Here is a 27,646-nt window from a genome sequence, read left to right on the forward strand (position 1 = left end):
AAAACATCTCTTGACAAGGCAAGTTCTGGTTAACCTAAGATCCCACAGAGAATTGTAATTTCCTACTGACAAAGACAATATTCCAAGATCACATGGTCTTTGTCATCTAACCAGCAGAGAAGGGTGCTGATTTTACTTCTGCAGCAGGTATATTTTTTCTGTACTTACCGCCTGAGGGCTTCACACCTGAGACCCTACAGTACTGCTGATACCAGTGAAATGAGATAATTTATGGTAGAGTCCACAGCATGTCTTTGTTAACAACATGATTTTCCTATTGCTAGTCTGAATGGCTAAGCAAGGATCAAAACTTCTAGGAAAATATTTTATATTCTATAGAAAACAATTGTTTTCAAATATCTTTCTATCTGTGTCTTCACTTTTCAAAATTTTCAGATTTTTAATATTTTTTTATTTTACCAGGAATTTTAAGTTGTCTCTTCCTTTCTTTTGTCTTTCTTACTTTTCCTTTTTTTTCCTTTTTTTTCCCTTTTTTTCCCATACTTGGCCTTGGATCACAGACAGATAAACCTGTTATAAGGGTTACATGTGGGGTTTACTATACACTTTTGCCAATAAAGCTGGCCAGTGAATTCTAGTCCTCCTATTTTGTAAAGATACTAAACCCACTTATAAAGTAACTTTAATTATTCCCAAAAAGTTTGATTACACTTGTCTGGGAGATAAGAGTGGTAGCAAAAAACCAGTTTTAAGATACTAAATCTTGAAAGACTTCATTTTGGTTTGGAGAGGAAGTTTGGTTTTGTAATAAACTGATGCTATACACTCATTGTAAATGGCTCCCAGTCTGATAATTAACTTTCAATGTAATACAGTGCTGCTTCTAACTCTCTGAGCCCTGAAAATACAGTTAAACTACATTTTCATATTATACCTAAGATTATTCCTCAGTGCTTTCCCTACTGAAGTATATGTTTAGTAAGGAAGGTGGAAGTGTTAGTGAATGCTGAATATTCCATTTCACTGGTAGGCTGCAATGTAACATTTTACCTTCTGGATATTTTTTTAAAGATTTTTTTCTGCTAAAGGAATTATTTTTTAAAAACTTTGTGTTTATAGTTTTTGTACTTGTGTGTTACATTTACAACCAGTCTATCTTTTTAATATGTATGTCACCCATCATTAAAAGAAAGTTGCATACACAGACCAACTGAGCAAACAGTAACTACACTGAGAGTGTTTGTTTCTGTTTTTAAGGATATTTTGGTTTGTAATCTGATATCTGTTTTATTACTCAAAAGCCAAAAAAGGTCATTTTAGGTTGTGTCAGATCAGATTTACCAGTGTGTTTTCAACACTTGTCATGCTTTTCTGTTTGGAATTTACATTGTTTGTTTGATTCAATAAGTTTGGATTTTCTCTAAAAGATGTTGTGCAGTATCTTGGAAATTTCAGCTACTTCTAAAATGTAAGGTCTTAACTAAAAATAGGATTACTCTCATAAAATGGGACCTGAATTGAGGTTCAGCAGTAGTAAAGAGCAAACCTGAAAAACCCTCCTGGGGTGCAAGTGATCTTAAAGCACTCAACTCAATGGACTCTGTATGTTGACCTGGGACCAAAGAGTAGGTAACTTTTTTCCCTAAAAACTCCTATAAGGATGCTTCTATCTACAATATATATCTGTCAGGAAGTTTCTGTAAGCATCCCAGGCAGAGGATGTGCCATTCCTGAAAACAGTCAGAGTCAGATTGAACAGGGCTCTGAGCAACCTGACGTAGTTGAGGATATCTCTGCTCATTGCAGGGGAGCTGCAGGAGCTTTAAATGTTCCTTCCAACCCAAACTGGTCTGTAATTCTGTGATTCTTTGATCATGAATGGTCTCTATTCTGAACGCACATTATGATAGGACAAGGAATTTTTAGTCAGATGGTTGAATATTCCAAGAAGATTGGAATATCCTGAAATTTGATTCCTGTTCCTAAAGAACATCTTAATTTATCCAATGCCTATTTTGGTTAAAAAGCCAAAATCTCACCTTGGAAACACTGAACTGCTCTGTACTTCTTTTTCCTGACCTGCAAGTTATAATTTCACTGGCTAATTATAATATTATCTCTATTCAACATTATATTTTAAAATGTTTTAAAAAAAGAAGATAGTATTTGAATTGTACAGTGCAAGCCATTTGGCAAAATTACTAATTCTGCAAGACATTCAGAATAATGAAAGCGTTAAATGTATATATTTGTGTAAGAAAGACACCTATCATAGAGTTGTTTCTTCCCTTTCTAATTGAAGCATGGAAGCAAATGCAAAAGAGTAGTGAATTTTCTGACAACACACAGACTGTAGCTATGCACATGGAGATTATATATAGACACCATAGTAGATTGTGGTAAATGAACTTTCATTGCAGTGGCAAACAGCAACATGAATGCTAATTAAAAAGAGTTTATAGGCTTGTTGCACAACAGCATATGTGCAATCCAAGAAAAGCAGAGCAGACACCCAGCTATGGAGAGATCCAAACTGCAGTGTGAAGGAGCACTTGTGAGCAGCACCTAATCTGTCTATGAGCTCTCAGAGCAAGAAGGATATAACAAGTTTCTTTCCTCTACATGATCTGCATGTAGGTACTTTGGTGTGCATTCTGTTTTCATTGCTAATTGACAAAAAACATGTAAAAACCCTTATTACAACTTTAACCTTGTTTATTAAGGGGGAAAAACCAAAAAGGAAAAAACACTCTGGCAGAAGTTCCTAGTAAAAGCCCTTTTAGTTTACACTAATGGCTGAACAAACACTGAAAACAAACTGATGCCTCTTCCAGAAGGAACTACATGGCAACTGAAGTTGGAATTGCTGAGTGGGTGACCACATTCAGCCACTTTGCTGCTTTGGGACATTGCTGCTTCAGCAATGGCTGCTGTCTAGAGAGATATTACACTGAATATATGACTGAGAATCAATTAAACTGGTACACTGGATTTGAAACAGCAGGAGTCCAGGAGTTGATTGCTGAACAATAGCTTGGCTACAAACAGCTAAAATTTTGGTTCTGACCATCTCACTATGTCTACTGTCATTGTTTCCTTTATGCTGGGTGATATATAGAGCAAAACTAAATAAAACTTTGTTTTTTGTACAAGCATGCAACAGAGATTTTTCTCCGAGAAGCAACCTCACAGTGACCCAACATGAAGAGCCCAGAGATTCACACTGGTAAGTAATATTTATGACATTTGCCACACTACTTAGGCAAGCAGCCATTCACCTAAATGTTCTGTTGTTGAGAGACTTACTTTAATACACAGTGTTTTCTTTTTTTGTGTGTTTGATCTATTCTAAATGTTTTATGTCAGCCTGTAGAAGCAAAATCATGGGGTTTTGTGACATATAGAATAGAATATGAAATCATGTATGGAATAGTAGATAAGCATTCAGAATATACACATATATTGAATTACTGTGTATAAAGTGCTAGAAAAAAATAGCATGAAATAAGAATTGTGTTAGTGTTTATAAGCCATACTGAAATATGCCCAATACGTAAGAAATAATATTTGGGATTCTGCCACCCAGTCAAAAACTAGTGTAAAGCACTTTGTAACTTATGAAGGGCTCTATAAAAGAGACATCCATGAATGATTTTCAGGATCTCTTTTCATACTCTGATATACAGCTCATTCACAAATCTTGGAAAACTAGGGATTACGTAATAGCTGAACAGGAATGGGTTTTTTTGATGCTTCTGTCTTCAGGTGGATGTGAAAAATTGCAGGACTTCCTGAGCTTTGAGTGGGTAAGCAGATGCACACTGATTATATCAGAAAAGAAGAGGAAAGAAAAAAGAAAAAGAATAAAAAAGGAGAAAAAAAAAAAAAAAAAAAAAAAAAAAAAAAGCAACAGCATGAAATTTATTTGAATATTATCCAAACAAAGGCTGTAAAATCTCATCCGGAATATATTTTGTTCTCAGGAAAAATCCTTTATGGCTAATTACCAAAGACCATGATCTGCTTCTCTTCTTGAGGAGGAAATTTTTTGAGACTTTGCTCATTATCACTCTTTGAAATGCATTTTTCTTCCTGTTGTGCTAGAATATGCTCCATGTATTTTGCAGAATTAGGTCTCCGGCTAACAGGATGTTTCTTTAGTATTTGTTGCCATGGAGCTGCCTCTGCCTACTGAATTCACCTGGGCAGACTTCAGATGGCACACCAGAGCTGATGCACTCTGCCACTAACTCCTGTCTGTGGTGACCACAGAGTTTCACAGGTGCCATAAGGAAAAGCAGTTCTGATCAGATTTCCTTTTAAGGAATTGTTTCAACTAATATTAAATATTTGGGTTTTTATGGATGCTTTGTGAGATGGCCTGAAATGCCCTCCTTGAAAGAGCAGTGCTTCCTCACTGTCATTCTTTGCTGTGTTTTCCAAAAATACGCATTCAGGCAACTAACCCAATAGTGAACATGATGTATTTCACCATGTCTTTCACCAGAGCAGCAGCTCCTGCACTCCCCACTGGAGTAGTACAGAGTGGTTTGATTTTTAAAGTCCTGGGTGGCATAGGCTTGGACACCAACACATTAGCTGTTGCTTTTAATAGATATGTGATTTTAAAAGTTGATCTTTTCCTATATTTTTTTAATAAATGTAATTCCATCATTTAAAAAATGTATATATCAAGCTATTCCTCCTACAAAATAGACCAGAGCAAATTCCAAGGGAAATTTATTTTCTTAACATGTAATGATATAACGAAACCATACAGATTTGAGAAACATGTCATAGGAAGTATTTGAGTATTTAAACCATATTTTAAAATAGATGGTTTCAAAATAATATAATAGTATATATTTAGTTTCAAAATGTATAGTACACTTGATTGATACTTGCCACTGTTTTCTTTTTTGCACATGACTGGTATCAAAATGCTGCTATTAGGCTTTTGGCATTTTTTTTTCTGCAGAAGTCAGATGGGATTCTGTTACAATAGAAAATTATTATGTCAGTGCTAACTTGGTTTTTAGTTTTTTGAAGGACACTTCAAGGATAGTTATCTCAATAAAATTCAGGGCAGAATGGAGTCAGAGAAGATGGTGGAACCTTATGCACCATTTCAAGTTTTAGGGTCACAAAGGTTCCCCTTGAAAAATTTCCTCTGGAAATAGATAAGTTGGTTATGATGGCAATTAATTGACTGTGGCTATTATAGCACTTACATCACAGTATTAATGTGACTGCTGATATTTTATTTCTCAGAATAATTTTTCTTATAAAGCTTGAAGGGTACTTTATTGAAAATCATTTTCTTATGGAATGGAACTTCAGTTTTGGTAAAGATTGGGTGAAAGTTGAGTAAAAGAGGCAAACAAAAGCTTGAAGATTTCCTGGCCTCCTTTTGCTGCATAAACTCAAAGTACCTACCAAAAATTACTTTTCTGAAATCAAATCAGCATTATTCTGCAGTAATGTTCTCAAAACCAATCCTTTGCAGTTTGGTGTTTATAGCTAGGCTGCCTTAAGGGTTGGTGTGCTGCCAGGAAGGAATTTTTCAGCCCTGCTCCGAGCTGTGTATCCCTGCTGTCTCTCCTTCCCCTTTCACCCTACTCAATCTTCATGGTAGAATGGCTCATGGAGATCAAGCAGCAGATTTACCCTGTGGAAAGGTAATTAATTTTCTGCTACATTTTACCTTTAGTTCTTGAGTGGAGCCCCTGGTGCTCTGAGAGCCAAGCAGCGTGCCATGGAGGATCAGATTAGAGCAGCCAAGGCAAGCAGGGAGGGAAATGACATCTGGCAAATGCTCCCTGTTAAAACTGACTTGATGGCAACATGGAGTGGTGCCATCATCGATCTGTGCTTCAGATCTGTGCATGTATAAATTGGCAAAGAATTCCAGAGCTCTCGGGTGTATTAACTGCCAGCAGCCTTGGTAACCACGAGTCACCTGTCAGCCCTGTTGATGCCTTTGCAATCCTCACACTGACTGAGATTGTCACTGTCTTCTCTTACACCATTTATTCTGAATGAAGCTTTGCCTCCATGCCACAAATAAATGATTGTTGGGTGGAAAAAAAAAAAACCCAATGAAACAACCTACCCAAAATCAGAGCACAGAGCTCAATGAAGGGTGGAGGAAAGGCCATCCCCAAAGAGCTGTGGAGAGCTCGGATGCTGTCCTTGGACACAGGCCACACACCATCTATTAAAATCTGTCTCTCGTGTCAGCAACTCACGTGGGCTGAGCACATTTGTGGGTGAGAATGCTATAAAGCCTTTTTGTGTTCTTGTGATTCAAGTATTTAATAAGAGAAAAATGATGCTATAAATAGGAACACCATAATTGGTAAGGACTGGGGATACAAAGAGAGATATGCAGTCTCAGTTATGACAGGAGAGCAAAGAAAAAGCAAAGAAAATATCAACTGAAACCAGCAACTTCTGCAGAAGTGCTTCATCAAACATGAACTTTGTATACAACCATCGACAGCAAATTTGCCTCTTGCAGAGTGAACAGCTTGCGAGCGGGAGAGTGCCTTTTTTGGTCACGTTTTGCAAAGGGCTGAAAATATGTGCTTAGTAGGTGTTGTGGCTTTTTCAAGTATGGCGAGCCTTTCTGTGCATTAAAAGCATTTTTGCCAGTGTTTATATATTGCCTCTATCTTCCATCATGTGGGAACCTTCCTCCTTTTATCCCTGTCCTCTCCTGAATACACTGTAACAGTATCAATCCAGGCTTTCTGAGGTGCACGGCACTTATATCCAAGAATAAAACATAATAAACACGAGCTGGGAGAACGGATCAGTTCATTAAATCCAGCCAGGTGGTGTTGTGCTCTGATACAGACTGATAATGGATTCAAAAGTGAGCCTGTCTGGAGAGGTTTTGTTCAGGCTTGTGTGAAAGATAAAGCACTAAAATAAGAAGAATCCCTTTAATTTGCACTTGTGACAGGCAGCTTCCAGTTTATCACTGAAAAAGATGAACTATGCCTGTTTTGAGATATTAAAACCAGGTAATCAAATGAATCCTTTTTTTCAGGAATATTGACTTCCTGGCTGCAATTAATTTTAGATAGGAGGTGGCACAGACTAATAGATGGCCAATGTTTCTTTCTAACTAAAAGTCCTAAAGAAATTCTCTATATCAGGGCTTTAAACATATTCTCAGCTAGAAGCATTTTATTAGTTTCATAATAATTGTAAACTCACCGGTCTGTATTTGTGGAAGTTTCTAATGAAGTCCCTTGGGTCTAAGTTATTAGCTTTTAGCTGCATTTGCACAAATACAAGCTAACCCTCCTTGGCCTATTTTTGCACATTTAGGTGATAGCTAAACCAGACATGTACTTGCCATACATGGGTAAAAAGGTTAGGACATGGTGCTGACACCACATTATTGTACTGGTGGTAAGGATCAATTAAATATGCAAAGTATTACAGCCCTCCTTGCTTTAAAAGAACATCTAAACTCTCATGCAAAAAACCAGCTATTTTTGGCGCCCAAATCAGGTTGTCTTGTTTGTCAGCCTAAGCTTTTGGGATTGTTTTTTGAAAGAAAGAAAGAAAAAAAAAAAGCCCTATGAACAAAACAGCTTGTGTTTTCTTCTGGTTTTCTAACATTTACATGTTTATAAAAATCCAAATAAGCATGCACAACACCTCTCCGTTGCAGATAAAAGTGTAAATAAATGCAGCAGTGTGGTTTTCTGCTGAGAACAGGTTAGGCATACCAGGTTTCTTTTCCCCTTGAGAAAGAACAAGCTATTTAGAATCTCTGCACATTGTTTTTACACATTGACCCTTATCCTGGAGCAGATGTGGCCAAAAACAGCATGCAGAGTGATGACTGCATGCATATGTGTTCAGCTGAAGGATTTTCACTGCACATTTCAAGGTTAGAGAACTTGGATTAACTGCTAAACAAAAGGGATGAAACAGAAAAAAATACAATCATTTTTCTGTGCTAATCTTCTAGACACTCATTACATCAAGGCAATGAATGATAATTGCTGATAAAGAACAGTTATGTAGAATATTTTTCCTCAGAAAGAAAAACCAAATAAACTTGCTAAAAATTCAGATATTATTTTGGGGGGGGGGGGGATTTCTTTCCCAAGTCTTTGCTTTCTAGAGACCCAACATTTGTGTACATAAACAAGTAAAATCATTATCATTATATTTTTATAATGGAAAGAAAAAAAAAAGACAAACTAATCAGATAGATATGACTGAGCACAAAAAAAAAAAAAAAAAAAAAAAAAAAAAAAGAGCTTCAATTGATATATTCAAGCTCTAATTTATAAAAGAGTAGAAATACTCTTTCAATCCAGATTCACAATTTATGTTTCAAAAATGATCACTGCTACTCTTACAGAAGGATGGCATACTTAAAAAAATGCTCTTATTTATACACTCTTTACAAAGTGAAAGTCCAGAAGGCAACATGAAGAGCCACTGTTACTTGATTAAGTAACTTCCACTCCCTTCTCTGTGTGAGAGAGAACAGGCAATCCCTGACAGATGCCTGAAAATGAACCCAGTAAATGTACTGAATCTTGGTGGATCTGCATAAAGTGCCTTTCCTAGAGCATGGCTCCAACCAGAAGGATAAATTGTGCCAAAGCTATAAAGGTGTTAGGAATGCAAAGACATCATCTTTCAATAAGAATATGCCACCCAGCAATCATTAACATGAATACTGTGTTTCGGTTTTTCATCCCTAATAATGACAATGGTAACAAAAAGTAATTACATTTAAACAATTTAGTTTGTAAGTGTCAAAGAAATAACTACTTCAAGGCCTCTATTAGAGGGTAAAGTATGAATTTTTCACGTCAAATGTCTAAAAAGAAAATATATTTTAGGTTATAACCACTTGAAGGACATCTGGAAGCAATCCAGGCTCCAGCATCTTTATAGTTTCAAGATTGTTGAGCAACTCTATCGAGTTGCTTGAATGAATGCTAAGCAATAAACACCACTCTAATTTAAAGTTCTGTTTTTTCATGGACAAGATCTTAAAAAATTCTAGAAAATAATTTTGAAATGTTGTCTTCAAAAATAAATATGAAACTTCTGGGACAAGTGAAAGTTCTTCAAAGCTCAGAGCGCTTCCTTTTGCAAAGAAAGCCAATTCCTTCACAAGAAAAAAATGGGCAGTTCCTGCAGCTTTTCACTATTCATATAAGAAAATCCATAGGGGTAAGCCAATTCAGAAGGGAAGCTTATTAGCTATTATGAAAAATTAAATAAATCAACCATGCAATCTGGACAAAGCTTGGAAGTACTTCTTGAAATTGATCTGGCTTTTGTGCTGTCCTCAGTTTGCTGGTTTCTTTTCCCGAAAGTGACTTTTATTGCTTTTAGTAATGGCTGTGCTTTTATGTGTGTGACATTAGGCCAGTCAGTTTCTAGACTTAGTTTCACTGTTTAAAATCAGCGGATAAGAGATTTCACAAACCATCACAGAGTGATTCTGAAAAGTTTCCCTCTCATGCTGCATGGGGCCCAGCCCGGTCCCATCCAGTGGAAGAAAGGTATCAGCTCATCGTGGGCTTCACAGGGTCACAGGGTTTGGTCTCTCTCAGGACAGCCCTAAATTCGGCTGTCATAAGAACAGACAGATCATCTCAGGGGTGGAGGGCGATTTTCCCAGACCAAGTTTAGAACAGGTCTTTCAAAAGCCTCCCATGGGCTACCTGATAGCACGACTGAGATTGTGCAGACAGAGGTTATATAAAATCAGGGGGCTTCATCGCACTCATCCCTTGTTGATATGAGCCTACAAGTACAGGCAAAACCCCATCAGCACGAGAGACCCATGTGAACCTTCCAGTGTCGCCGAGCCGGTGTGTTCACTGGACCCACAGCTCATCCTGGGCGGGCTGAGGAGGCCGTGCCGTGCGGCCAGGGCCAGATGTCCGGCAGGGCTGAGGGAGCCAGGGCCGGACCGAGCCCCTACAGCCGGCCCAGAGCCCAGCTCCGCTGCCCGGGCCGGGCCGGGCCGATCCCAGTCTGGATCCTGGTGTGGATCCCACTGTGGATCCCAGTGCGGATCCAGCGCGGATCCCAGTGTGGATCCTAGTGGATCCCGTTGTGAATCCCGGTGTGGATCCCAGCGTGAATCCCAGTGTGGATCCTAGTGGATCCCGGTGTGAATCCCGGTGTGGATCCTATTGTGGATCCCAGCCTGAATCCCAGCGCGAATCCCAGCGCGAATCCCAGTGTGGATCCTAGTGTGGATCCCACTGTGGATCCCAGCGTGAATCCCAGTGTGGATCCCAGCGCGGATCCCAGCGCGGATCCTAGTGTGGATCCCAGTGTGGATCCCAGTGTGGATCCCGGCGCGGATCCCGGCGCGGATCCCGGCGCGGTGCCGGCGCCGCCCCCGCCCGGCGCTGCCGGAGGGAGATGCTCGCTGTCACTTTCCCTCTTCCCCACGCACCGCCCCCTGCCCTCCCCTCGCCCGCCGCCGGCGCTGCCCCGTTCCCGGCGCCGAGCGCTCCCCGCCGGCAGCAGGCAGGGCAGGGCAGGGCAGGGCAGGGCAGAGCGGAGCGAGCGGAGCCGGGCTGGGCAGGGCCGCCCGCCCGCTCCTCGGCATGGCCGGGCGCTGAGCGGCGCCCGCCGCCCCGGCTCGCCCCGGTTCGGCTCGGCTCGGCTCGGCTCGGCTCGCCCCGGCTCGGCTCGGCTCGGCTCGGCTCGGCTCGGCTCGGTTCGGCTCGGCTCGGCTCGGCTCGGCTCTCCCCGGCTCAGCTCGGCTCGGCTCAGCACGGCTCAGCTCAGCACGGCTCAGCTCGGCTCTGTCCCGCCCAGGGACTCGTCGCCCAGCCACCCGCTCTGCTCGCCAATGGTCCAGGGCGACATGTCCAAATCGCCTCCCAGCCCGGCGCCGGAGGTGCAGATGGAGCTGCTGGACAATCCCGCGCCCGCGGCGGCAGCGCAGGTACCGCGGGCTCGGCGGGGCTGCGGGCGGGGCGCGGGGCGGGCGGGGGCTGGCGGAGCTCCCCGGCCTTCAACTTTGGCCATCGCCGTCAGAAAAGTTTGACGGCTCCCCTGAGATGCCCGAAACCCCTGTGTTCGCCCCCATCCTCAAATTAACATCCATGGGATGCTCTGTGCCGTAGATGGATCGCTAGTCAAAATAACCTTGCGGTTCTTTGGAGGATGAATATGTAAGAATACATTGCTATTAAGCTGATCTCCGGTACATGTATTAATACACCCGCCGCGTACGGCTGTTTTTCCCTGCTCTGTCACCTGTTGTATCTGTACCTGATGCTTACCACGCACGGCTGAATCCTCCCTCGCCCGGTCCAGGGGCTGGTGACAGTCTGTAGGTGAGGGAAGGCGATTCTCGCCGCTTGTTCAGCAGGAATTTTGGGGAGGATGAAGGTGTAGAACACGCTGCAGATTTAAGCTGCTCGATTTCCGTGCAGAAGGTGCTTGTACAATCGTCTCAGAAATTTTAACTACTCAGTTCATGTGCAGTGTTCAGGTGGATGGGTGATGAGAAGGAGGCAGGGAAAGGCACACTTAGAAAAGACTTTATATTTTGAAACATTGTTTCTGTTCAATGTATGAATGTTGCATATCTTCAAGTTTGCAGTAGTTGGCTACAAAGACTTCAGGGTGCTGTTTTTGAGCCCAGTAAAAGGGTAGTAAAATCTGATTGTGTGCATTTCAGATTACAAACGTGCATGTTCTTGTTAGGACACAAGTTTTTTCCTTTTGGGGTGCAATTTTTGCTGTTGCTGCCAAAGCTCGCTCTGATGGTTTGTTTGAGAAGCTAAACCAGAAGTGCTTGATTGACAGAGGAGAATCTGTCAGTCTCTCAGCAGTCTTGGTGACTGATCTTTACGTACTCAGGCCCGGTGACAGCAGAACAAAATCCAGGCACTGAAGCAAAGACTAGGTTAAACTAAAAAAGAAAAAGTATCTCTTTGGATGTGAATTCGTCAGTAGCCTCCAAGCCAGAACAGATTTCTGTGGAGCCATATGATTTGCCAGCTTCTCCAGAAATTGTGGCAAGGGAGCTAATTCCTGACCTATAAATCCCACCCTTTTTATATCTTTTCAGCCCTAAGCACAGAATCAGCGACTGTCAAATCATATGGTGCCTCTCTGCTGTGGACAAATGTCAAATACTGATCATAAAATTGATTTCTCAACCCTCCTTTTTACTAGGCTTACAGAACCTCTGTTTAGAGAGGAAGAATAGTTTGCTAACACCCACATTATTTATGTTTCAGGTAATGCATTTATATTCTGTTTTATAAAACAGGTTTTTGAGCATTCACAGCCAAAAAGATTCACTTTTTAAGATTGTGATAATGCACCTTTTTGGTTCTGGCATGTTTTTCAGTTTTTGGAATCCAAGTCATTAGGCAGAACAGGAATCATCTTCTTAATCTGTACTTGTTTTAGTCATACATAAACCTTTGCTATAGAGGAAACATGATTATGGAAACAAAAGAGCCCTTTGTCTGAATAATGCTGCAAGTTAATTCCTTAACAAGCACTGCATTTAGAGACAATTATTTTGATTTTAATTTTTGTTCCATGAATATTTTAGAAAACCCAATATTGTAAAATCTTGGTGCTTCAGAACACACTTGCAGTGAAAAGGAGAGGCTTAATGAGGACATGTGAATCATCAAGTAGATTGCCTACAGGTAGTTCAGTTATGTGCACCACTACCTTTTTCACTAAGGTAATTGAATAACAATCCTAGAAACATTTCCTGCCAAATAATCTGTCAGGGAAGAAAAACTCAAACCAACATGTGAGTTTATGGAGTGATGTCACTCCTAAAAGTGTTCACACTGAAGTGCTTCTTCTGGGAGTTATGATTTAAGGAAATATTACTGAAGAACATTTCTAGAGTTGTACCAAGTCACAACAATTCTTGTATCCAAGAGTTTTACTTTTGCAAAGCTGAGATTTCTTTTAACCTATCTTAACATCATGATCAATATTTTAGATTGCACCCGTCCATCCATTTTGGCCAGACTTGTCACCATGGGGCAGAGGAGTGAAATGGCGTTAACTCTCCTGAAGTAGTTCACTTAAAAGACAGTTAAATATGTGAAATATTCCCGGATAGCATCTGTGTAAAATCTATTTCATATTTTCATAATGCATTTTCCTAACAAGAGCTGCAAAGAAAATAAAATCCCTTTGGGAGTTGATCATGATAGTTATACTGTATTTTTCCAGGGATGTTCTTTGAAACTGGGACAAGATATTGGTGTGTTTTTCTTTATTATCTAAAATTCTGTGATTTTTAGGTCCATATGACTGTAAAAACATAGTTCTATTTATAGTTCAGTGTGATCTTAGTCTTAGATGGATCTTGGTCTTACAAGAATGGAATTGCAATATAGTTTCAGATGTTCAGTTTTATCCAGACAAATCTGCATGCTAACAGTTACACTGTGGACTTATTCACAATGTCCAGGTATATGTCAGTGCAAAGTTTTAGATGTGCCCCCTAAAACCAGTATTAGGTTTTCTGAAAGAAAAGCAGCAAACCGTTCAAATGTATCAGTTTGGTGATCAGTTTTTGTTTTGTTTTTTTTTAAATCAACTCTATTCTTCTTTTTAGTTCTTTATTTAATGAACCCCTTTTTTTTTTTAGGAATCTGAATTAGCAGAGTATTCAGTTTGATAATTTAATTTAACCCAGATACTATTCTGATGTGTTAGTAATATAACATTAATGACTTACATGATAACTCTTAGCTGCTCTTCTTTTTTCCCTCACTCCCATGTAATTTTCTTATGATCCTACTTCAAAGTCTCTCAGTCCTCAAAAATCATTAGATGCAATTTCTGTTGCTGTTTTCTCATCACAAAGCTTCCTGTGCTTGCATTAGGGGCAGTCATAGCAAATCAGATGAGTAAATTGCATGAAGACATTTCAAAGAAATTATAAGGAAACCTTCTATAAAGCAACCACAAGACTGCCCTGTGGAGGGAGAATGTACCTTACACTGGATGAATTCTTCCCAACTCCTCATTATTATTTTCCTCCTGTCCCTTTTTTAGCCTGTGTATGCATCATCTGTCAGTGCATGTCCTAACAACCTGACACATTTTAAGTGGAAACAATTCTCTTCTTGATTGTTTTCTTCAGCTCTTTCTCCTGCATTTAGATTTTCTCCATTACATAGTACTGCTAAATGCTTCTGCCTTCCAAGTCTAAAGGTTTCATCATCTCTGGAGTGCTTGTCTTGTTTTTCAGGTTGCACTGCAGAAGGTAAACTGAATGCATGAGGCTAGGGGACAGGCTTGTTCAGTTCTCCTTCTGTATCAGCTACAATTGATGTTAAGGTGAATTTTAGAGTGAAGTACATGTGGTGACTCCATAAAATCAGCTTAGTTACAGGCCCTTACACTGGCTGCTGTCCTTCCTTAATCTCCAGCTATCTTCTCAACTGTATAGCACCATCTCTTCACTGCCTGTCTTGTGGTAATGAGGAATGGAAAAATATCCAGAGATTTATTCTCAGCAGATTAATCACACTGCCCTCTGCTGCTTTCAGCTGGGTTCATTTATCACAATTCACACCGTGTTTACCTGTTCTTCAAACAAACATTTTGCAACCATCTATTTCCCTGTACTGATTTGCAAGAATATTTTGTAAGCCATAAACAAACAAAATTTGTATCCCTTTGCTTGCTTAAATAACAATAATACCCATTTGTTATAGAGGCATGGAAGGTTTTACTCTCTTCTGGCAGCACCCCTAGAAGCCAGATCCAATGTGGCAGCAATTCAGTGGAGGATATACAAACGGAGAAGAGATAAAATCCAATTCCATTCCTTGAACTTCCTCATGGCCCTCAGCCAGAGGTAGTGTTTTCTCTCCTGATGTGGTAATCTCCTTTTCAGTGTTGTATTCCTTAGTGACAAAAATAAATAATAGTCCTTCACTGAAGAAAGCCCTTCAGGTTTCAGCTATTACTTTTCTGATAATTCTCTGCTCTTTGGGTTTGTTTTTTTTTTTTTTTTTTTTTTTTTGCATTATCCTATACTAAAACACTAAAAGATGATTTTGCATGCTCATCTCTTTCAGAGATATTTTCCACTAGAGTATTACACATTATCAGCATAAATGGGATATAATAGTTGTTCTTTATGTTATCCTAGAGTGCAAAATCCCTCTGAAGTTCAGCAGTTTCAGTCCTAACTTATTTATGGGGTAACTATCTTCTAGAGGCAATCTCTGGTTTTGTCTTGTTTTGACTCTATGGATGAAAATTTCCTGTGCTATTCCAAGGCTGGCTTCTCTGGAGTCTCAGTTACTTTTCCTCTCAGGTCTTTCCTGTGCTGGGATAGAAGAGTTTAAAAATCAAGGAGCCAAAATTGCCTTCCCTGCCCTCCAAGGTGTTGCCTTGGTCTCTGTCCTCAGGGTAGCAAACCCTTAGAGAGGGAAACTCTCACAGCTGGCTGTTGGTCCCCAGGTGACTTTTGTCACAGAGTCAGCTCTCTCTCTGCTGGCTTGTGCAAGTGGAATACAGAAATCCATGGGGAGCAGGTGGGGAGGTGGTCTGCAATGGTAGTTGCCAGTTTTTACAGGCTGCAGGAGGCACAGTGGGGTTTGGGCATGAGCTTCAGCACCTTCTGCTGTTGTGTGCTCCTGTTTTGCTGGGGTGGGAGCTGACATCTTCATCACTGGCATTGCAAATAGATGGGCAGCAGGTCTGCACTGAGGTGGGTTTTCAAGCCTCTGGGGAGGAGGAGAGCCAGCCAAGTTCCCAGCTTCTTGTCTGGCAGGTGGAAACTGCCAGATGACCTGGTCTGAGGCCAGGCTGAGAGCACTGGGAGATGGCTTACAAGTGTAGGAACTGGTAAGAATAGGGCTGTTTCTGGAATTAGTTTTCTTTTATTTCAGTGGTGAAAAAGAAGCATCTATCAAATACTTATTTATATATTTGCAAGTTTTAAGAAGAGAATTATTTGTGGAGGTTTTATTTGGGTTTTATTTTTTTTTTTGTTTGCTTGGATAAATATTTGTTTTGGTGTAGGTGTAGGATTTTATAAAATCACTGTGAAATGGACTTTGCAGACTGTCCCTGTAGCTTGCATGTACTTGATGACTGTAGTGGAGATCTTCAATTTGACAGGATTCCTGAGGGGAGAGGGGAAGTCCTGTCTTTCCTGAGTTTTGTCCTGATAGGAAAAGTTGTTTGTTTGGAGAAACCCAGGTTTTGAGAGCTAAGCTGGAGATCCTTTTGGCTATGGGGACATGAGTATGTGCTCCTCAGGCAACTCCTTTGCTGAAGGTGTGTCACAGAGCAGGGTGCCTGTCACAGGGCTGCACTGAGGTTGAACACATAGGGTGACTCAAAACCCTGCTCCCAAGGTGGAGACAAGCCAGGATTTATTGATGTATCCTCCCTTGCCCTCTTGCCCTCATTCCTGTCATGGAAGGGAGCTGTGGATTAGTGGGGACACATCACCAAGGTCTGTGTACATCTTCCAGTCCTTGGCTATGTGGTCAGTAAGCTGACCTCTACTCCTTCATGGGATTAGTATGATATGTGGTGCAAAAATCAGCAATATTTATGTCTCTTTATGTTGAGTGAGGGTGTGGGGGGTTGCATCTATGGAGCTGATGCTGGAAGGTTTAATTTCTGAGTGGTGGTAAGCCTGGCCAGTGGCCAGAAAGGGCCCAGGGGATCTGACCTACAGGGACATGATTTTCCTTGCTTAAAGTGGCAGTGGCTGTTCTTTTAAGGAAAGGATGGAGCTGGATGTATATATTCTACACTGTCCTGACTGCTGTGTATGGAACATGGGCATCTTTAAACATTTTTGAAACTTTCACATGAGAAGGAAAAATACTTAATGCATATTTGCATTTCTGACCTTCTAGCAATCCCCTAATCCTTCAGGGGGTCACTTTTTACCTTTAGGTGTTTTGATTTTTATAGTTGGTCCCTTGGTCATCTGAGATGATGTAAGATTCATTGTAGCTCTGAAATTTTGTTTTCTGGTTCTGTTTCCTCCAATTTATTTCTTCCATCTTTGTTTAAGGACCTGACTTGGTGTCAGTGACTCTACCTTCCTTCATGAGAGCAGTTTTTAAGGGTTTACCTCTACCACCTGCCATCAGTCTCAATGACTGGTGCTATTTTACCTATGATAAATAGTTAAGGTTCAGATTCTTCCTTTGTATAGTCCTCACCACTGCTTTGCTGTAAAATACCATTAGAGTGGTTACTGGTGGAGGGCATTTTAAGACTCTCAATGAAGACCATTTCCCTGGTTGTAGATAGTTGGCAATTTTAAATGTTTTATATTTCCTCTTCCAGATGACAGTATTTTGCCTGCAGGGATAAACGATGCCTTCTGCTTGTCATGTGTGTTACAGATTAAATGTTATAGATGCATGTGTTTTATGTGTTGAGACAGAACCTCATTAAAATTAAAGGGTTTCCCTGAGTGATATTGATCTCATCTGTTTACAAAAACAAGTAATTGTATATACAACTGTCAATTATCAGGAAACTGCACTGTGTGCCTTTAATGCTTCATATGATTCCCATATTTCATTTGGTTACATGGGCTGAATAATGGTTGCACAATGTATTTTCTAATCAGAGTTGGAAAGCAGAGTCTTTCTTTGCTTTGTTAAGTCTTGGTTGATGAAATGGTTTCTACAAAACTGCTTTGGTTTGGGTATTTTTTTACAAGGTTTAGCATTGTTTTCCAGGTATTTTATGAAGCTTCAGAACACAAATGTGCGTGTTTTATTTCTCGTCTCTGGCAACTCAGCCAATTTTAAAAGAATTTCACACATCTGACTTATAAACAAAGCTACACTTTTGATCCTGTAAACACTTACATGTATACATAACTTTATGTTTGAGTAAGATGTTCTGCTAAAATGCAGCAAGAACATTACTGTCAGCAAGCGTTTCGTATAAACAGCTCGTTCCAGGGCTGGAGTCAGCTGTATCTGTGACAAGAGATGCTGTGCCAGCCCTGCCCTGCTGGCTTGAGAGGCTGCACCATTGGGCCCTGTGTCCTGGGGTGCTGAGGTGTTTGGTCTCTTTGTTCTGTCAGGTACAGCTGTCTCATAGGTTAAGAACCACGGCCCCGTGTTGCTTCTTTTACTGGCCAATGTCCTCATGTCGTGATTCAGCCCTTTATTTTTAGCTGCCTAATTGCAGCCAACTGCTGCACAGAACACAGATAAGGGAGTGTATTTTAACATGAGAAGCACAGTAACATACTGGGGAAAATGTTCTCTTTTTTCTCCCCTGAGAATTGAAAGTAATGGATTGATCATTGTTTCTTTTATTATTTATTTATTTAAATTATTTTTTTTTAATAAAGTCCTCATTCTTGCATTAAGATGTTGTGTAAAAAAATACACATGAAGAAGCAAAACATAACAGCTCTGACAGGATGACTATTCAAGCTTCTTCACATGGCAGAGATAATTAATAAATTTTAATAATAGATAAGATTGTTTTGTTTATGGAAGGTAAATCTCATCTTCAGAGGAAAGTTTCAGGCATTTCTGACTGTGGGAATAAGCTTGAACAGCATGGAAAACAAATGTAGTTCCCAGTTAGCATCCTTTAAAATAATGAGAAGAGTCATCAAATCCCAGTTTTCCCACATACCCAAGTTGTCCCCCTTTCTTCTGACTGAAAATTGCTCTGTGCAAAGAAGCAGGTGTAAAACTGACTCTGCCTACAATCTGTAGCCACAGCCTGCCATCATGTCAACAGGTTTTTTGTGTTTAAAGTTAGTATGTAGCTCATGTTTTTGGAGAGTTTTCACTTACAGAACGCTAGAATAAAAATGTGCATGTTGCTATGCACAAAAAAAACTCCTCAAACTGAAAAATCAAGGTGAGTTTCAGCCTGAGCTGCATTTGCTGTGGTTACCAGAAATAAATGCTTTTAGTCATTGCTACAATTCTCTGTCTGTGCTTATAACATATTCTTTTTCTGCTCTTATTTGTCTTATCCTCATTGCTCTAGACTCAGTCCCTCTTTTGCCTTTCTCACGATTTTTTTGTGTTAGCAAACTGAACACTATGATACTTTAAATAAAATACATATTGTAGAAATTGGAGACAAATGTAAAAAGTGTGACTGTGAGAGAGAATATGTGTACATATTTTTAATTATCTGCTTGAGAATTACACAATATTGTACTGTACACCATTAGTGAAATTGCCTAGATAGTGTGGTCTTCATGTAAGTGCTTTATATTCTTGAGCTCCTTAGTAAATGTTAGAAATTCTTTATTTTTTGTAAGTATTTTTCTATATTCTTCTGCAAAAATGGTTGGAAAGGAGTTTAGAATATTTGTAGTAACCACAGGTAATTAACTCAACGGGAACCATTCATAACAGGTAAATTTTGGTTTAAAGATGTTATATCTGAAGAATACTGCTGTCAGAGATAATTTTTATGTATTTTAGGTACTTTGATATTATGTTAGGTGGAATATTATATTAATTATATTAGATGGAAAAAGATGTTTCTGGTAGAACTGTATATTATAACCGGAAAATATTTTTAATAATTTGCTTGTAACAGCAGTTCCAATCTACTCAGTACTCTTATGGATCTAAGAAGACCTTTTCATTACCAAAATGTTCTTCAGTTATAAAAGATTCCTTTTAAATATGCAACCATGTAAAACTATTCCTGATTGAAACAGTTTTATTTTTTGACACCTGCTGAGTTACACTCCTAGACTCATCAGAAAGTCGTATTTTCACCCCCATAATGTTCAACATGCTGATTTTTGTGTAGCTCTGCCTGAACCAGCATGTGTAGAATCAATTTGGGTGCCTGTCAGAAATTTCTTACGTGGTGTTTTGCCTTTTGAAAAAATCATATGAGCTTAGCAAACCATCTTTCCCAGAAATCTGTTTTTTTGAGGATAGAACATTGGTTTGTTGTAGGTCATTGTTAGGTTAGTGAGATAACAGATACTATTTTTGCTGAGAGTGAGTGTCCAGCTGACAGAACTACTGTTCCTTGAGTCATCCTTTCTAAAAGATTGGTGTATAAGATTTCAACCAGTGCTCCAAACTCACCCAGAATCAACACAGTTACGGTCAGATTGTTCTCTTGCACTGGTGGAGGAAATTACCTGGATTTGTCAAACAATCTGAAGTTAGTAGTGGCTGTCTGTTGTCCTCCTCAGGTAGTCTTAGACTAACTTGGACTATTAAAATATTTATTCACAGTTGCCAGATGTGTTGCTGCTAAGAACAGCACTCAGGTTTTGAAGACATGATATTAAAAATCTGCCTGTATGGGATATTAAGTGTTTCAGCCTGCACTGGAGCCCTCTCTTCCCTACCATGTAAGCTCAAGCCCAAAGCTCAGAAGGCTGCACAGCCCAGAGGTGGTGTCATGGCAGAGTTTACAGGCTACACAGTTTATACAGAGTTAAGTGGTTGCAAAGAACATAGCTTTGAACTGTTTCTTTTTTTCTCTTGTAATTTAATGTAAACATGTTTATTGATGATCCACATTTAATGCACAAAACAAATAGCTTTTTGTGGACACACTCATGCATTTGCTTTGTTTCTATAGCATGATTTTCTGTGTTTCTAAACCATAGTATTAAAGTTTTGTTTCAGCCAACCATAGCTTTCTCCTTGTGTCTCTTTAAATTCCTAGTGGATAAAAGTGATGCCTTGCTTTTCAGTAGCATTAGCCCTTTTCCAGTTATACATAGTCCTTTTTTATTATACTGCTTTTACTTTCTCGAACTTACTGTAAAAAAATTATTATTGTAAAATCTCCCTCAGTTCTAAGATTGTATTAACAAGTTGTTTGTCACTTCTTGCTGTTTAATGTTCCCTCAGCTGACTTGGCTCATAGCTGTGATGTACTGGGGACTGCTCCAGTACCTCCTTTCCTACCTTGTTTACTTAAACTAGCTGCACAACAAACTGTACTTTTTAATCTCTGTGACTTGGGTGAATAATGCTACATCTATGTGAGTCTATAAATAGTTCTCTGAACCCAAATGTGAAAAAAACTCAACAGCAAAACATTTAGGGCCCAATTGACCAAGCCTGGTGAGCACTTGCACATACATCCCATCAGTTACTTACTGAGTATGTGTTTATTGATTGGCACAAAGCTGATAATCTGAATCCCTGCTAGCCTAGGAGACACTGGAAGATTTCTGTGCAACACAGACTAATGCTGTAATGTTGTTTCTCTAATCTGTGTTTTGTTTTTTGGTTTTTTTTAACAGTCTTATGGTAAAGGGGCAAGAAGAAAAAACCGATTTAAAGGATCAGATGGGAGTACATCTTCTGACACTACCTCCAACAGTTTTGTACGCCAGGTATGGGTTTTCAACTTCTGAAAGAGTGGATGGCTTGCTGGTGTAAATGTCCAAAATACAATTTTTAGGGGTTTTTTTGCAAGTTGTCAACTCAGAGTGATGCTTTAGTCTGAGAAATAGCAGAAGTCTCTTCTGGCACAATGAAAAATATTTGGTTGCTATTGTTTTGGTCTTGGCATAAAAATACTTTTTCATTTCTCATTCATTTCCATGTATAGTAGTTATCCTTATTTTTGTTACTCTAATGCTGTCAGGTGATTAAAGCTGGAGGGGGAGGCAAAGTCTGATGGAAGTGCCTAAAGTGGCAACATTTGGAAGAAAGAATGAAAACCTACCAGTCCTCAGGATTTTCCTGCTTAAAATAGTGCTGCATCAAGCAGTGTTAACCTAGATGCTTTCCTCCCACATCCCAGGGTTATTTTAAGGCATGGGTTGGAGGGGAAATCCCTGGCAGCATTTGTCCCCATTGCCCTGATGCTGGAGAGAGCCTGTAGAAGATGGGGCAGTGGTGTAAGCTCTGTGCCCTGTGTCTTGTGTCTGCTTCAAAGGGACAGATCCTGGTGGAACCTCGTGGGGATCCCAGACCACTGTGGGTGCTTGCAGGACAGCTCATTCTGGCTAACAAAGGGTATTGGGAAGTGTATCCAGAGCCCAAGGAAGCTCAATTGCTACTGAGGCCTTTTGAGGAAGGAGGGTGTGTGTCAATGGACATGTGGTTGACAGCTTGGAGAGCAGAAATGGTACCCAGAGCCCCACAGTGACTGAGCCTGTCCGGTCTGAAACACAGTTCTTCATGCCCAGCTGATTCAAGCCCTGGTGTCTTCAATGCAGACTTTGCCTTCTTTTTCAGAGAGATTCTGGAATTTGGGAACTTTCATAGTTTTGAGGGTTTTTTTACCATAAGCAGGCATCACACCTCTACTGGCTTGTTTTGCATGTTCTTTCATCCCAAATTATTTAGTGACTCCATTGATGTTGCATTGATTGTATCAATACACATCTTCTGTTCATAAAATTCTTTGACTTTGTCCTACTGTAATTGTATTGGTAGGTTTTGTGGTAGGCTGAAGATTGATAAAGTCAGGCCCTTATTACATTTCATAGGCATGAAATATAAATTAACCATGGGAGTTTTCAGTGGCAGTAAACTATATCAAGGCGGAAACCCTGTATCAAGTAAATTACTTGTTTGGAACATTTTGTCCTGTCTTAAAATACTGTGAATCTAAATAGTGTTTGAGAGCAGCAACAGGATCTCCCAGTTCCAAGGAATCTTTGTAAGGAATTCTGTGTTGCTGTTTTCCTTAGCTCCTTGTGGATGTTCAACTCAGCCTGGAACATTTTCAGCAGAGTATGAGTGTTTATTTTACACCAGCTGCACATGCATCTTTGCCTTTCTTGTTTGCCTAAATTAAATCTGAAGTTGGTCTCAAATATCTCTTATTGTTCCACTTGTCATGGTGAGGAGCAGGGCAAAGAGGATCCACAGGGAGGTGGATCATCAAACCAAGCAGTGATGTTGAGGTGGGCTCCTGTAGGCACTGGAGATCACAGAGCGTGAGGCATGGTTTATCCAATCTCCAAAACTAGCACAGAAAGCAGGTTTGGTGAGCTGTAGACTAAGTGTGTCTATATGATACAAATGACTGGATGGTGAATAGGCTTCTGTGAAAAATCAGAGATTTCACAGATTGCTGAAGCCAAACTCAGTTTTGAAATGGTATGGTCACTGAAGGGATGTTAATGGATATATTAATTAATGAATAAATATGTTATGTGAAATTGTCCAGAGTAAATTTTTTAAAAATCCCTACAAAACATTCCTAGCAAGTAATGTACAGGCGTGGCAGTTCAAGTTGTAGCAGAGGTATAAGAGAAATGCCTCTTCAGAGTTGCTGCTGAGGCATTTATATCAGAGCTTGGATTCCATCTTCAATAGGCTTTTCTGCTCTGGTTCTTCTCCTGGGACAGCTTGTTTTCTCTTGCACTGAGGAAGAGTTGCCACCAACATGACCAGGGTGCCCAGTGTTCCAGATATTAAACAGAATGGGGGCAGAGTTTTCTGCTGGCTCAGCTTCTGTGCCCTTCTCAGAAATTCTCTTGGTCTACATACTATCTCTGACTATCTTGCAGGATATTTTACATGGTATAAATGAACATAATTGTTTTGCAATAGCCATTTACTTGCAGGGGAAAAAAAAAAATCCCTTAATTTTGTGTTCCTCTAAGATGGATGAAAATTGCAGAAAAGCAGGGCATTCAAATGAATTTAAACCCTATAGAGTCGATGATGTACTGTTCATTTCCTGTTATTTTGTTTTATTTTAGTGTTGTCTTAAAACCAGGAAATAAGTTCTTGCTTAAAAATGAATTTGTGGAGTTGTTTAATGGGGGTTTTGATCTAGACATGGGGTACAGACAACCTGTTTGTTTCAGCAATGCTTATGATGCCTATAGCTGCCTTTTGTTTCCCCAACCTCCTTTCCCTCCCTCAGTTCCTGTTTCCTTTGCCATTTACTTCTTATCTTCTCCTTCAACATTTATGTGCATCTCTACAAGTACTCCCCTCTGCACTGAAGAAAGAATCCTGGGGTTGTCCTAAACATTTTTCACTAGGATCTGTCTGCATTCCTCGTAAAGAAGAGTGTTTGGAAGGAGCTTTTGTGTCCTGTTTAGATGGCTGTCCTTAACCTGGGGGAGCTGTGAGAGGTGTGCATGTTCTTGTCATAAGCATAGATGGAAAGTGGGAGTTCCTAACTCAGAAATACATTTTGTCTGGATAAAGGAAGACAAATACATCTAGTCCTAAGGAAATGTTATGCACATTGAAGGCAACTGAGGTATTTGGCAAGAGCAAGGATATAGGATTCAGTCTTTTGAATCCACAGGGCTGCTGGGCATTTAAGCTAAAGCTGCTGCAGGAGAGAGGGACTTCATGTTTATTGTTAACATTGATAAAGCTTTATTGTCTGGATTTTAATACTTCCTTAAGGACACATGTCCCTCTTGCTCCGATTTATACCCAGCAACTTTCCTGCTGGAAAATGCTACAGTAATAAAGCTAATGCTAACTTTGTACTCTCTCCTTCAAATGAAACTAAGTAATATTCAAATTGTTTGAAAAGAATGAAATGTCTTTTGCACAGCCCTGAGTGCAATGATCTTTTCCATTTAAATATGTTTGAAGTAGAGCAGAGCAATCTATCCAGTATTGTTTCTGATGTGTATAAAAGAAGACTTAAACTGGAGCAGGAGCATCTGTATATAATATACAAATTAACCCCCCATTCTTTTCAGTCCAGTTAGAGCTTTTTTGTGCTGTGAATTTTTTGTATTGATATAGATTTTTATTATAATTTTTACTTGTGACACTATAAAACCTTTGAGACTTTAGAGGAATGTTTGGATCATGTTCTATTTGTTTGTTACAAAAAAAATGTTTGTTTAGTTTTGTCTCCAGCATGTTGTTGATGATATTTGAGCTTAAAAAAATAACAACAATTAGGCCATCTCTTTATTTGCTAGCAACTACTGCTTGTCTTTTCAATAGCAGGAGAAGGAAATGTTTTCCTCTCTGTTTTCTTGTGAAGTTGATTGGCAATTAAGCTGTGTATTTGGAAAGAAGAAGCATCATTGCACACCAGTCAGCTCCTAACTGAATGTAATCAGTTGTCTTTAGGGAGCTAAAGGACATTGTGTTATAAAGTTTTCATCATCTTTTTTGAGCTTTGGAGTGATAAGCAGCTTGTTCTTAGGGTTAGTATGAAAGACTGAATTGGATTTGATCTCTAGTTGTTGCCATTTTGACTGATCCATGGTAATGATTTTGTTCCCAAGGGTTTCTTCAAAATACAGTTCAGACAATGTATTTTGCACACAACACTATGGCACTTCCCAGGAACATTATTTTAAGCAAATTGCATGTTCTGATAGCATTACATATTTTGTGGTTGTGCTTCTGGACCTGTCTTTGTCAAGGTTTTATTTTAAATTGCAGTGGTTAATCAGAGAGGCAGTCTAAGTTGTTGGGATTTTTATGTATTGCAAAGGCAGATTAGATTGTGAAATAGGCTGTTGTCTATGGACTGGCTTACAGAAATATTTAAGGTTTTACAAATCTGGCTTTTTTTCCTTTACATATTGGCTTGATGCCTGTTATACTGTGTTCACTCAAAAACACAGCTATAAATAATTATGTGGGGAATTCATTATTCTTCTGCTTTCCTCTAAGGACGTTTGCCTAGCTGTGTAATTACCTATTGAATTTTATGAATGGTAAAACTAAGATTTGCTCTAAAAAGCAATTTGAAAATATTGACTTAGTTTTGCTCATAAACATGCCTCTTAATCTTGATTTCACCAGAGAACTGGGCCGTGTCAGAAAAGTATTCCTCTTGTTTTAATTGCCTTTTTTCTTCCAGATGCAGAGCTTAGCTTAGATTTTTTAAATTTTTTTTTTCCTTTTTATGAGGGGAAGAGCTTTTGTATTCATCTCATAGATGCAGCCTGTCAGTGAGGCTATGCATTTACAGGCTGAGCCACAAAGAGCTGTTGTAGAGTGGGCACAGATTTTAGCTTTGGTCTTCATGCCCAGTACTAACAATCCTAGGCTGAAAACCTGCCTGTATTTAACCTGCTAGGACTGTTCCTTCTTCTTGAAGACTATATGTGAACAAGATTGTGACTAGTCAGAAAATCTAAAGAAATTATTGCAAATAAGTCTCATTTGCCAGTTAATATATTCTTATATCCTTTGTATACCTCAAATTATGAGACATATTTTGCTTGTAGAGAAAAAAGGAGCATTGCAGACTTGCCAATAGCTTTTACCCATTAAAAAATTAGCTGTGTGAAGCACTTTTACAGGTATAGTGCAAATACTGACTGTAATATATAAAAAGATATACTTGCTGCTCAGTTTAATTTTCTCATCTCATATTTCTGATGCAAATGTCTGGCAAAAATGTTGTTTTATTAGATTTTTTCTTTCTCTGTCTGCAGATTTCACTAAAAGCCACAGCAGTGATGCTTGTGGCCTGTGCTTGCTATTGTGGTTGCATCGAAGCCTTACTCAAGTGATAAATTCTAGAAAGTCTGCTTATTTCAAACACATTAAAACTGTTATTTTGTGGGGAATTGATAGAATTGTGGTGCCCTATGTTTTTCACCATAAATTGTAAGTTATTGGGAGAAATGCATTGCACTTGGATAAAGCCAACTTAAAGTGAGGTTGGCATAGGGAGTGTGATGTCTGTACTGCTCTGTTCTTCTGGTGTTAGTGGGAGCAACCAAACTTTGCTCTGAAGGCAAGTTTGTGACTTTAAATCCTGGGCAGGGAGGATTTCAGGGTGACCCGCTGTTTGTATTGAGCAATGTGAACCGGTTTTTAGCTAAATCCACTGAGACTGCCTTTGTTGTGATACTACTCTAGGAGTAGTACTAGCATGGGAAAGCAACTGCTTTTTATGTGCTTCTTGTTGTATGAAGTATACCAAGTTCACAGTGGGGTGAAGAACTTAGAGCAGTGCAGGGATTGTAAGAATATGTCACTTCAGTTGATGTGGAGTTACATTTATGGGTCATAAATGAATAAGTAAATTGTTCTCAGCTCCTCATATGGTAAAAAGCAGTTGGATGGGGAGTGGGAGGAGGACAGCTTTTAGAAGAGGCCTGGATTAGGAGCATGGGGCTGGAGGAAGGGAGAGGGGAGAAAGGGATTTTCCCTTCTGATGATGCTTGTGGAGCTGCAGACATGGGGGAAAAAATCACATTATGCTCATTGAGCTATAGATTTCCTTGGCTGTAGTAAGAGTTGGAAAAGTCTCCTTTTTTGGCCTGCAGAGAATAGAACAGATGCCCCTATAAAGCATGGGATTTTGGCAGGCATGACTGGAGGGGAGATGACTGAGAAAAAGCCAGCAGAAAGGAAGTTCATTTGTGGACTTCAGTTCTTTCATGGGCCCTTTCTTGCCTCAAATGGTTTCTAAGAATAGAAATTAAAATGTTGCCATGTGTTTAAAAAAGCCCCACACACCCTCTAACAAAAACAAACAGGCAAAACATCTTTATGCTCTTCTTACATGTCTGTTTATGCTTCTTGTAGCAGGGTAAGAGAAAATTACTGGGGAGGGGGGAACAACTAAATGCAATGTTTTATAAAAACTTCTCTTTATAGCTTTGAATGGGTGCACATGTTTGATGTTACTCTGCATGCAGCTGAAGTCAACACATCCTTTTCCAAGCAGCAGTGGAAATTTTGAAGGTGGGGCTCACACCTGATGTCTGCTGATTTGCTGAGGTGGTGGGTGGCTGTTGAGAGGTTCTGTC

At 39.6% G+C, this 27,646-nt stretch overlaps 1 protein-coding gene across 5 annotated transcripts in view; it reads left to right on the forward strand.

The window, feature by feature from the left end:
- Nucleotides 1-10,522: 10,522 nt before the first annotated feature.
- CACNB2 (calcium voltage-gated channel auxiliary subunit beta 2) overlaps nt 10,523-27,646 on the forward strand; it is a 234,757-nt gene continuing 217,633 nt past the window's right edge. For 3 of the 5 annotated variants that reach the window (XM_056482942.1, XM_056482943.1, XM_056482944.1), the window contains exons 1-2: nt 10,523-10,918; nt 21,227-21,319. In XM_056482942.1, coding sequence (XP_056338917.1) covers nt 10,823-10,918; nt 21,227-21,319 — 189 coding nt within the window. In that variant the 5' untranslated portion in view covers nt 10,523-10,822. The remainder of the gene's footprint in view (nt 10,919-21,226; nt 21,320-27,646) is intronic. The other 2 variants (XM_056482953.1, XM_056482954.1) reach the window with 1 other exon arrangement.

The sequence above is a fragment of the Oenanthe melanoleuca genome, chromosome 2 (genome assembly GCF_029582105.1).
Source record: "Oenanthe melanoleuca isolate GR-GAL-2019-014 chromosome 2, OMel1.0, whole genome shotgun sequence".
Taxonomy (NCBI): domain Eukaryota; kingdom Metazoa; phylum Chordata; class Aves; order Passeriformes; family Muscicapidae; genus Oenanthe; species Oenanthe melanoleuca.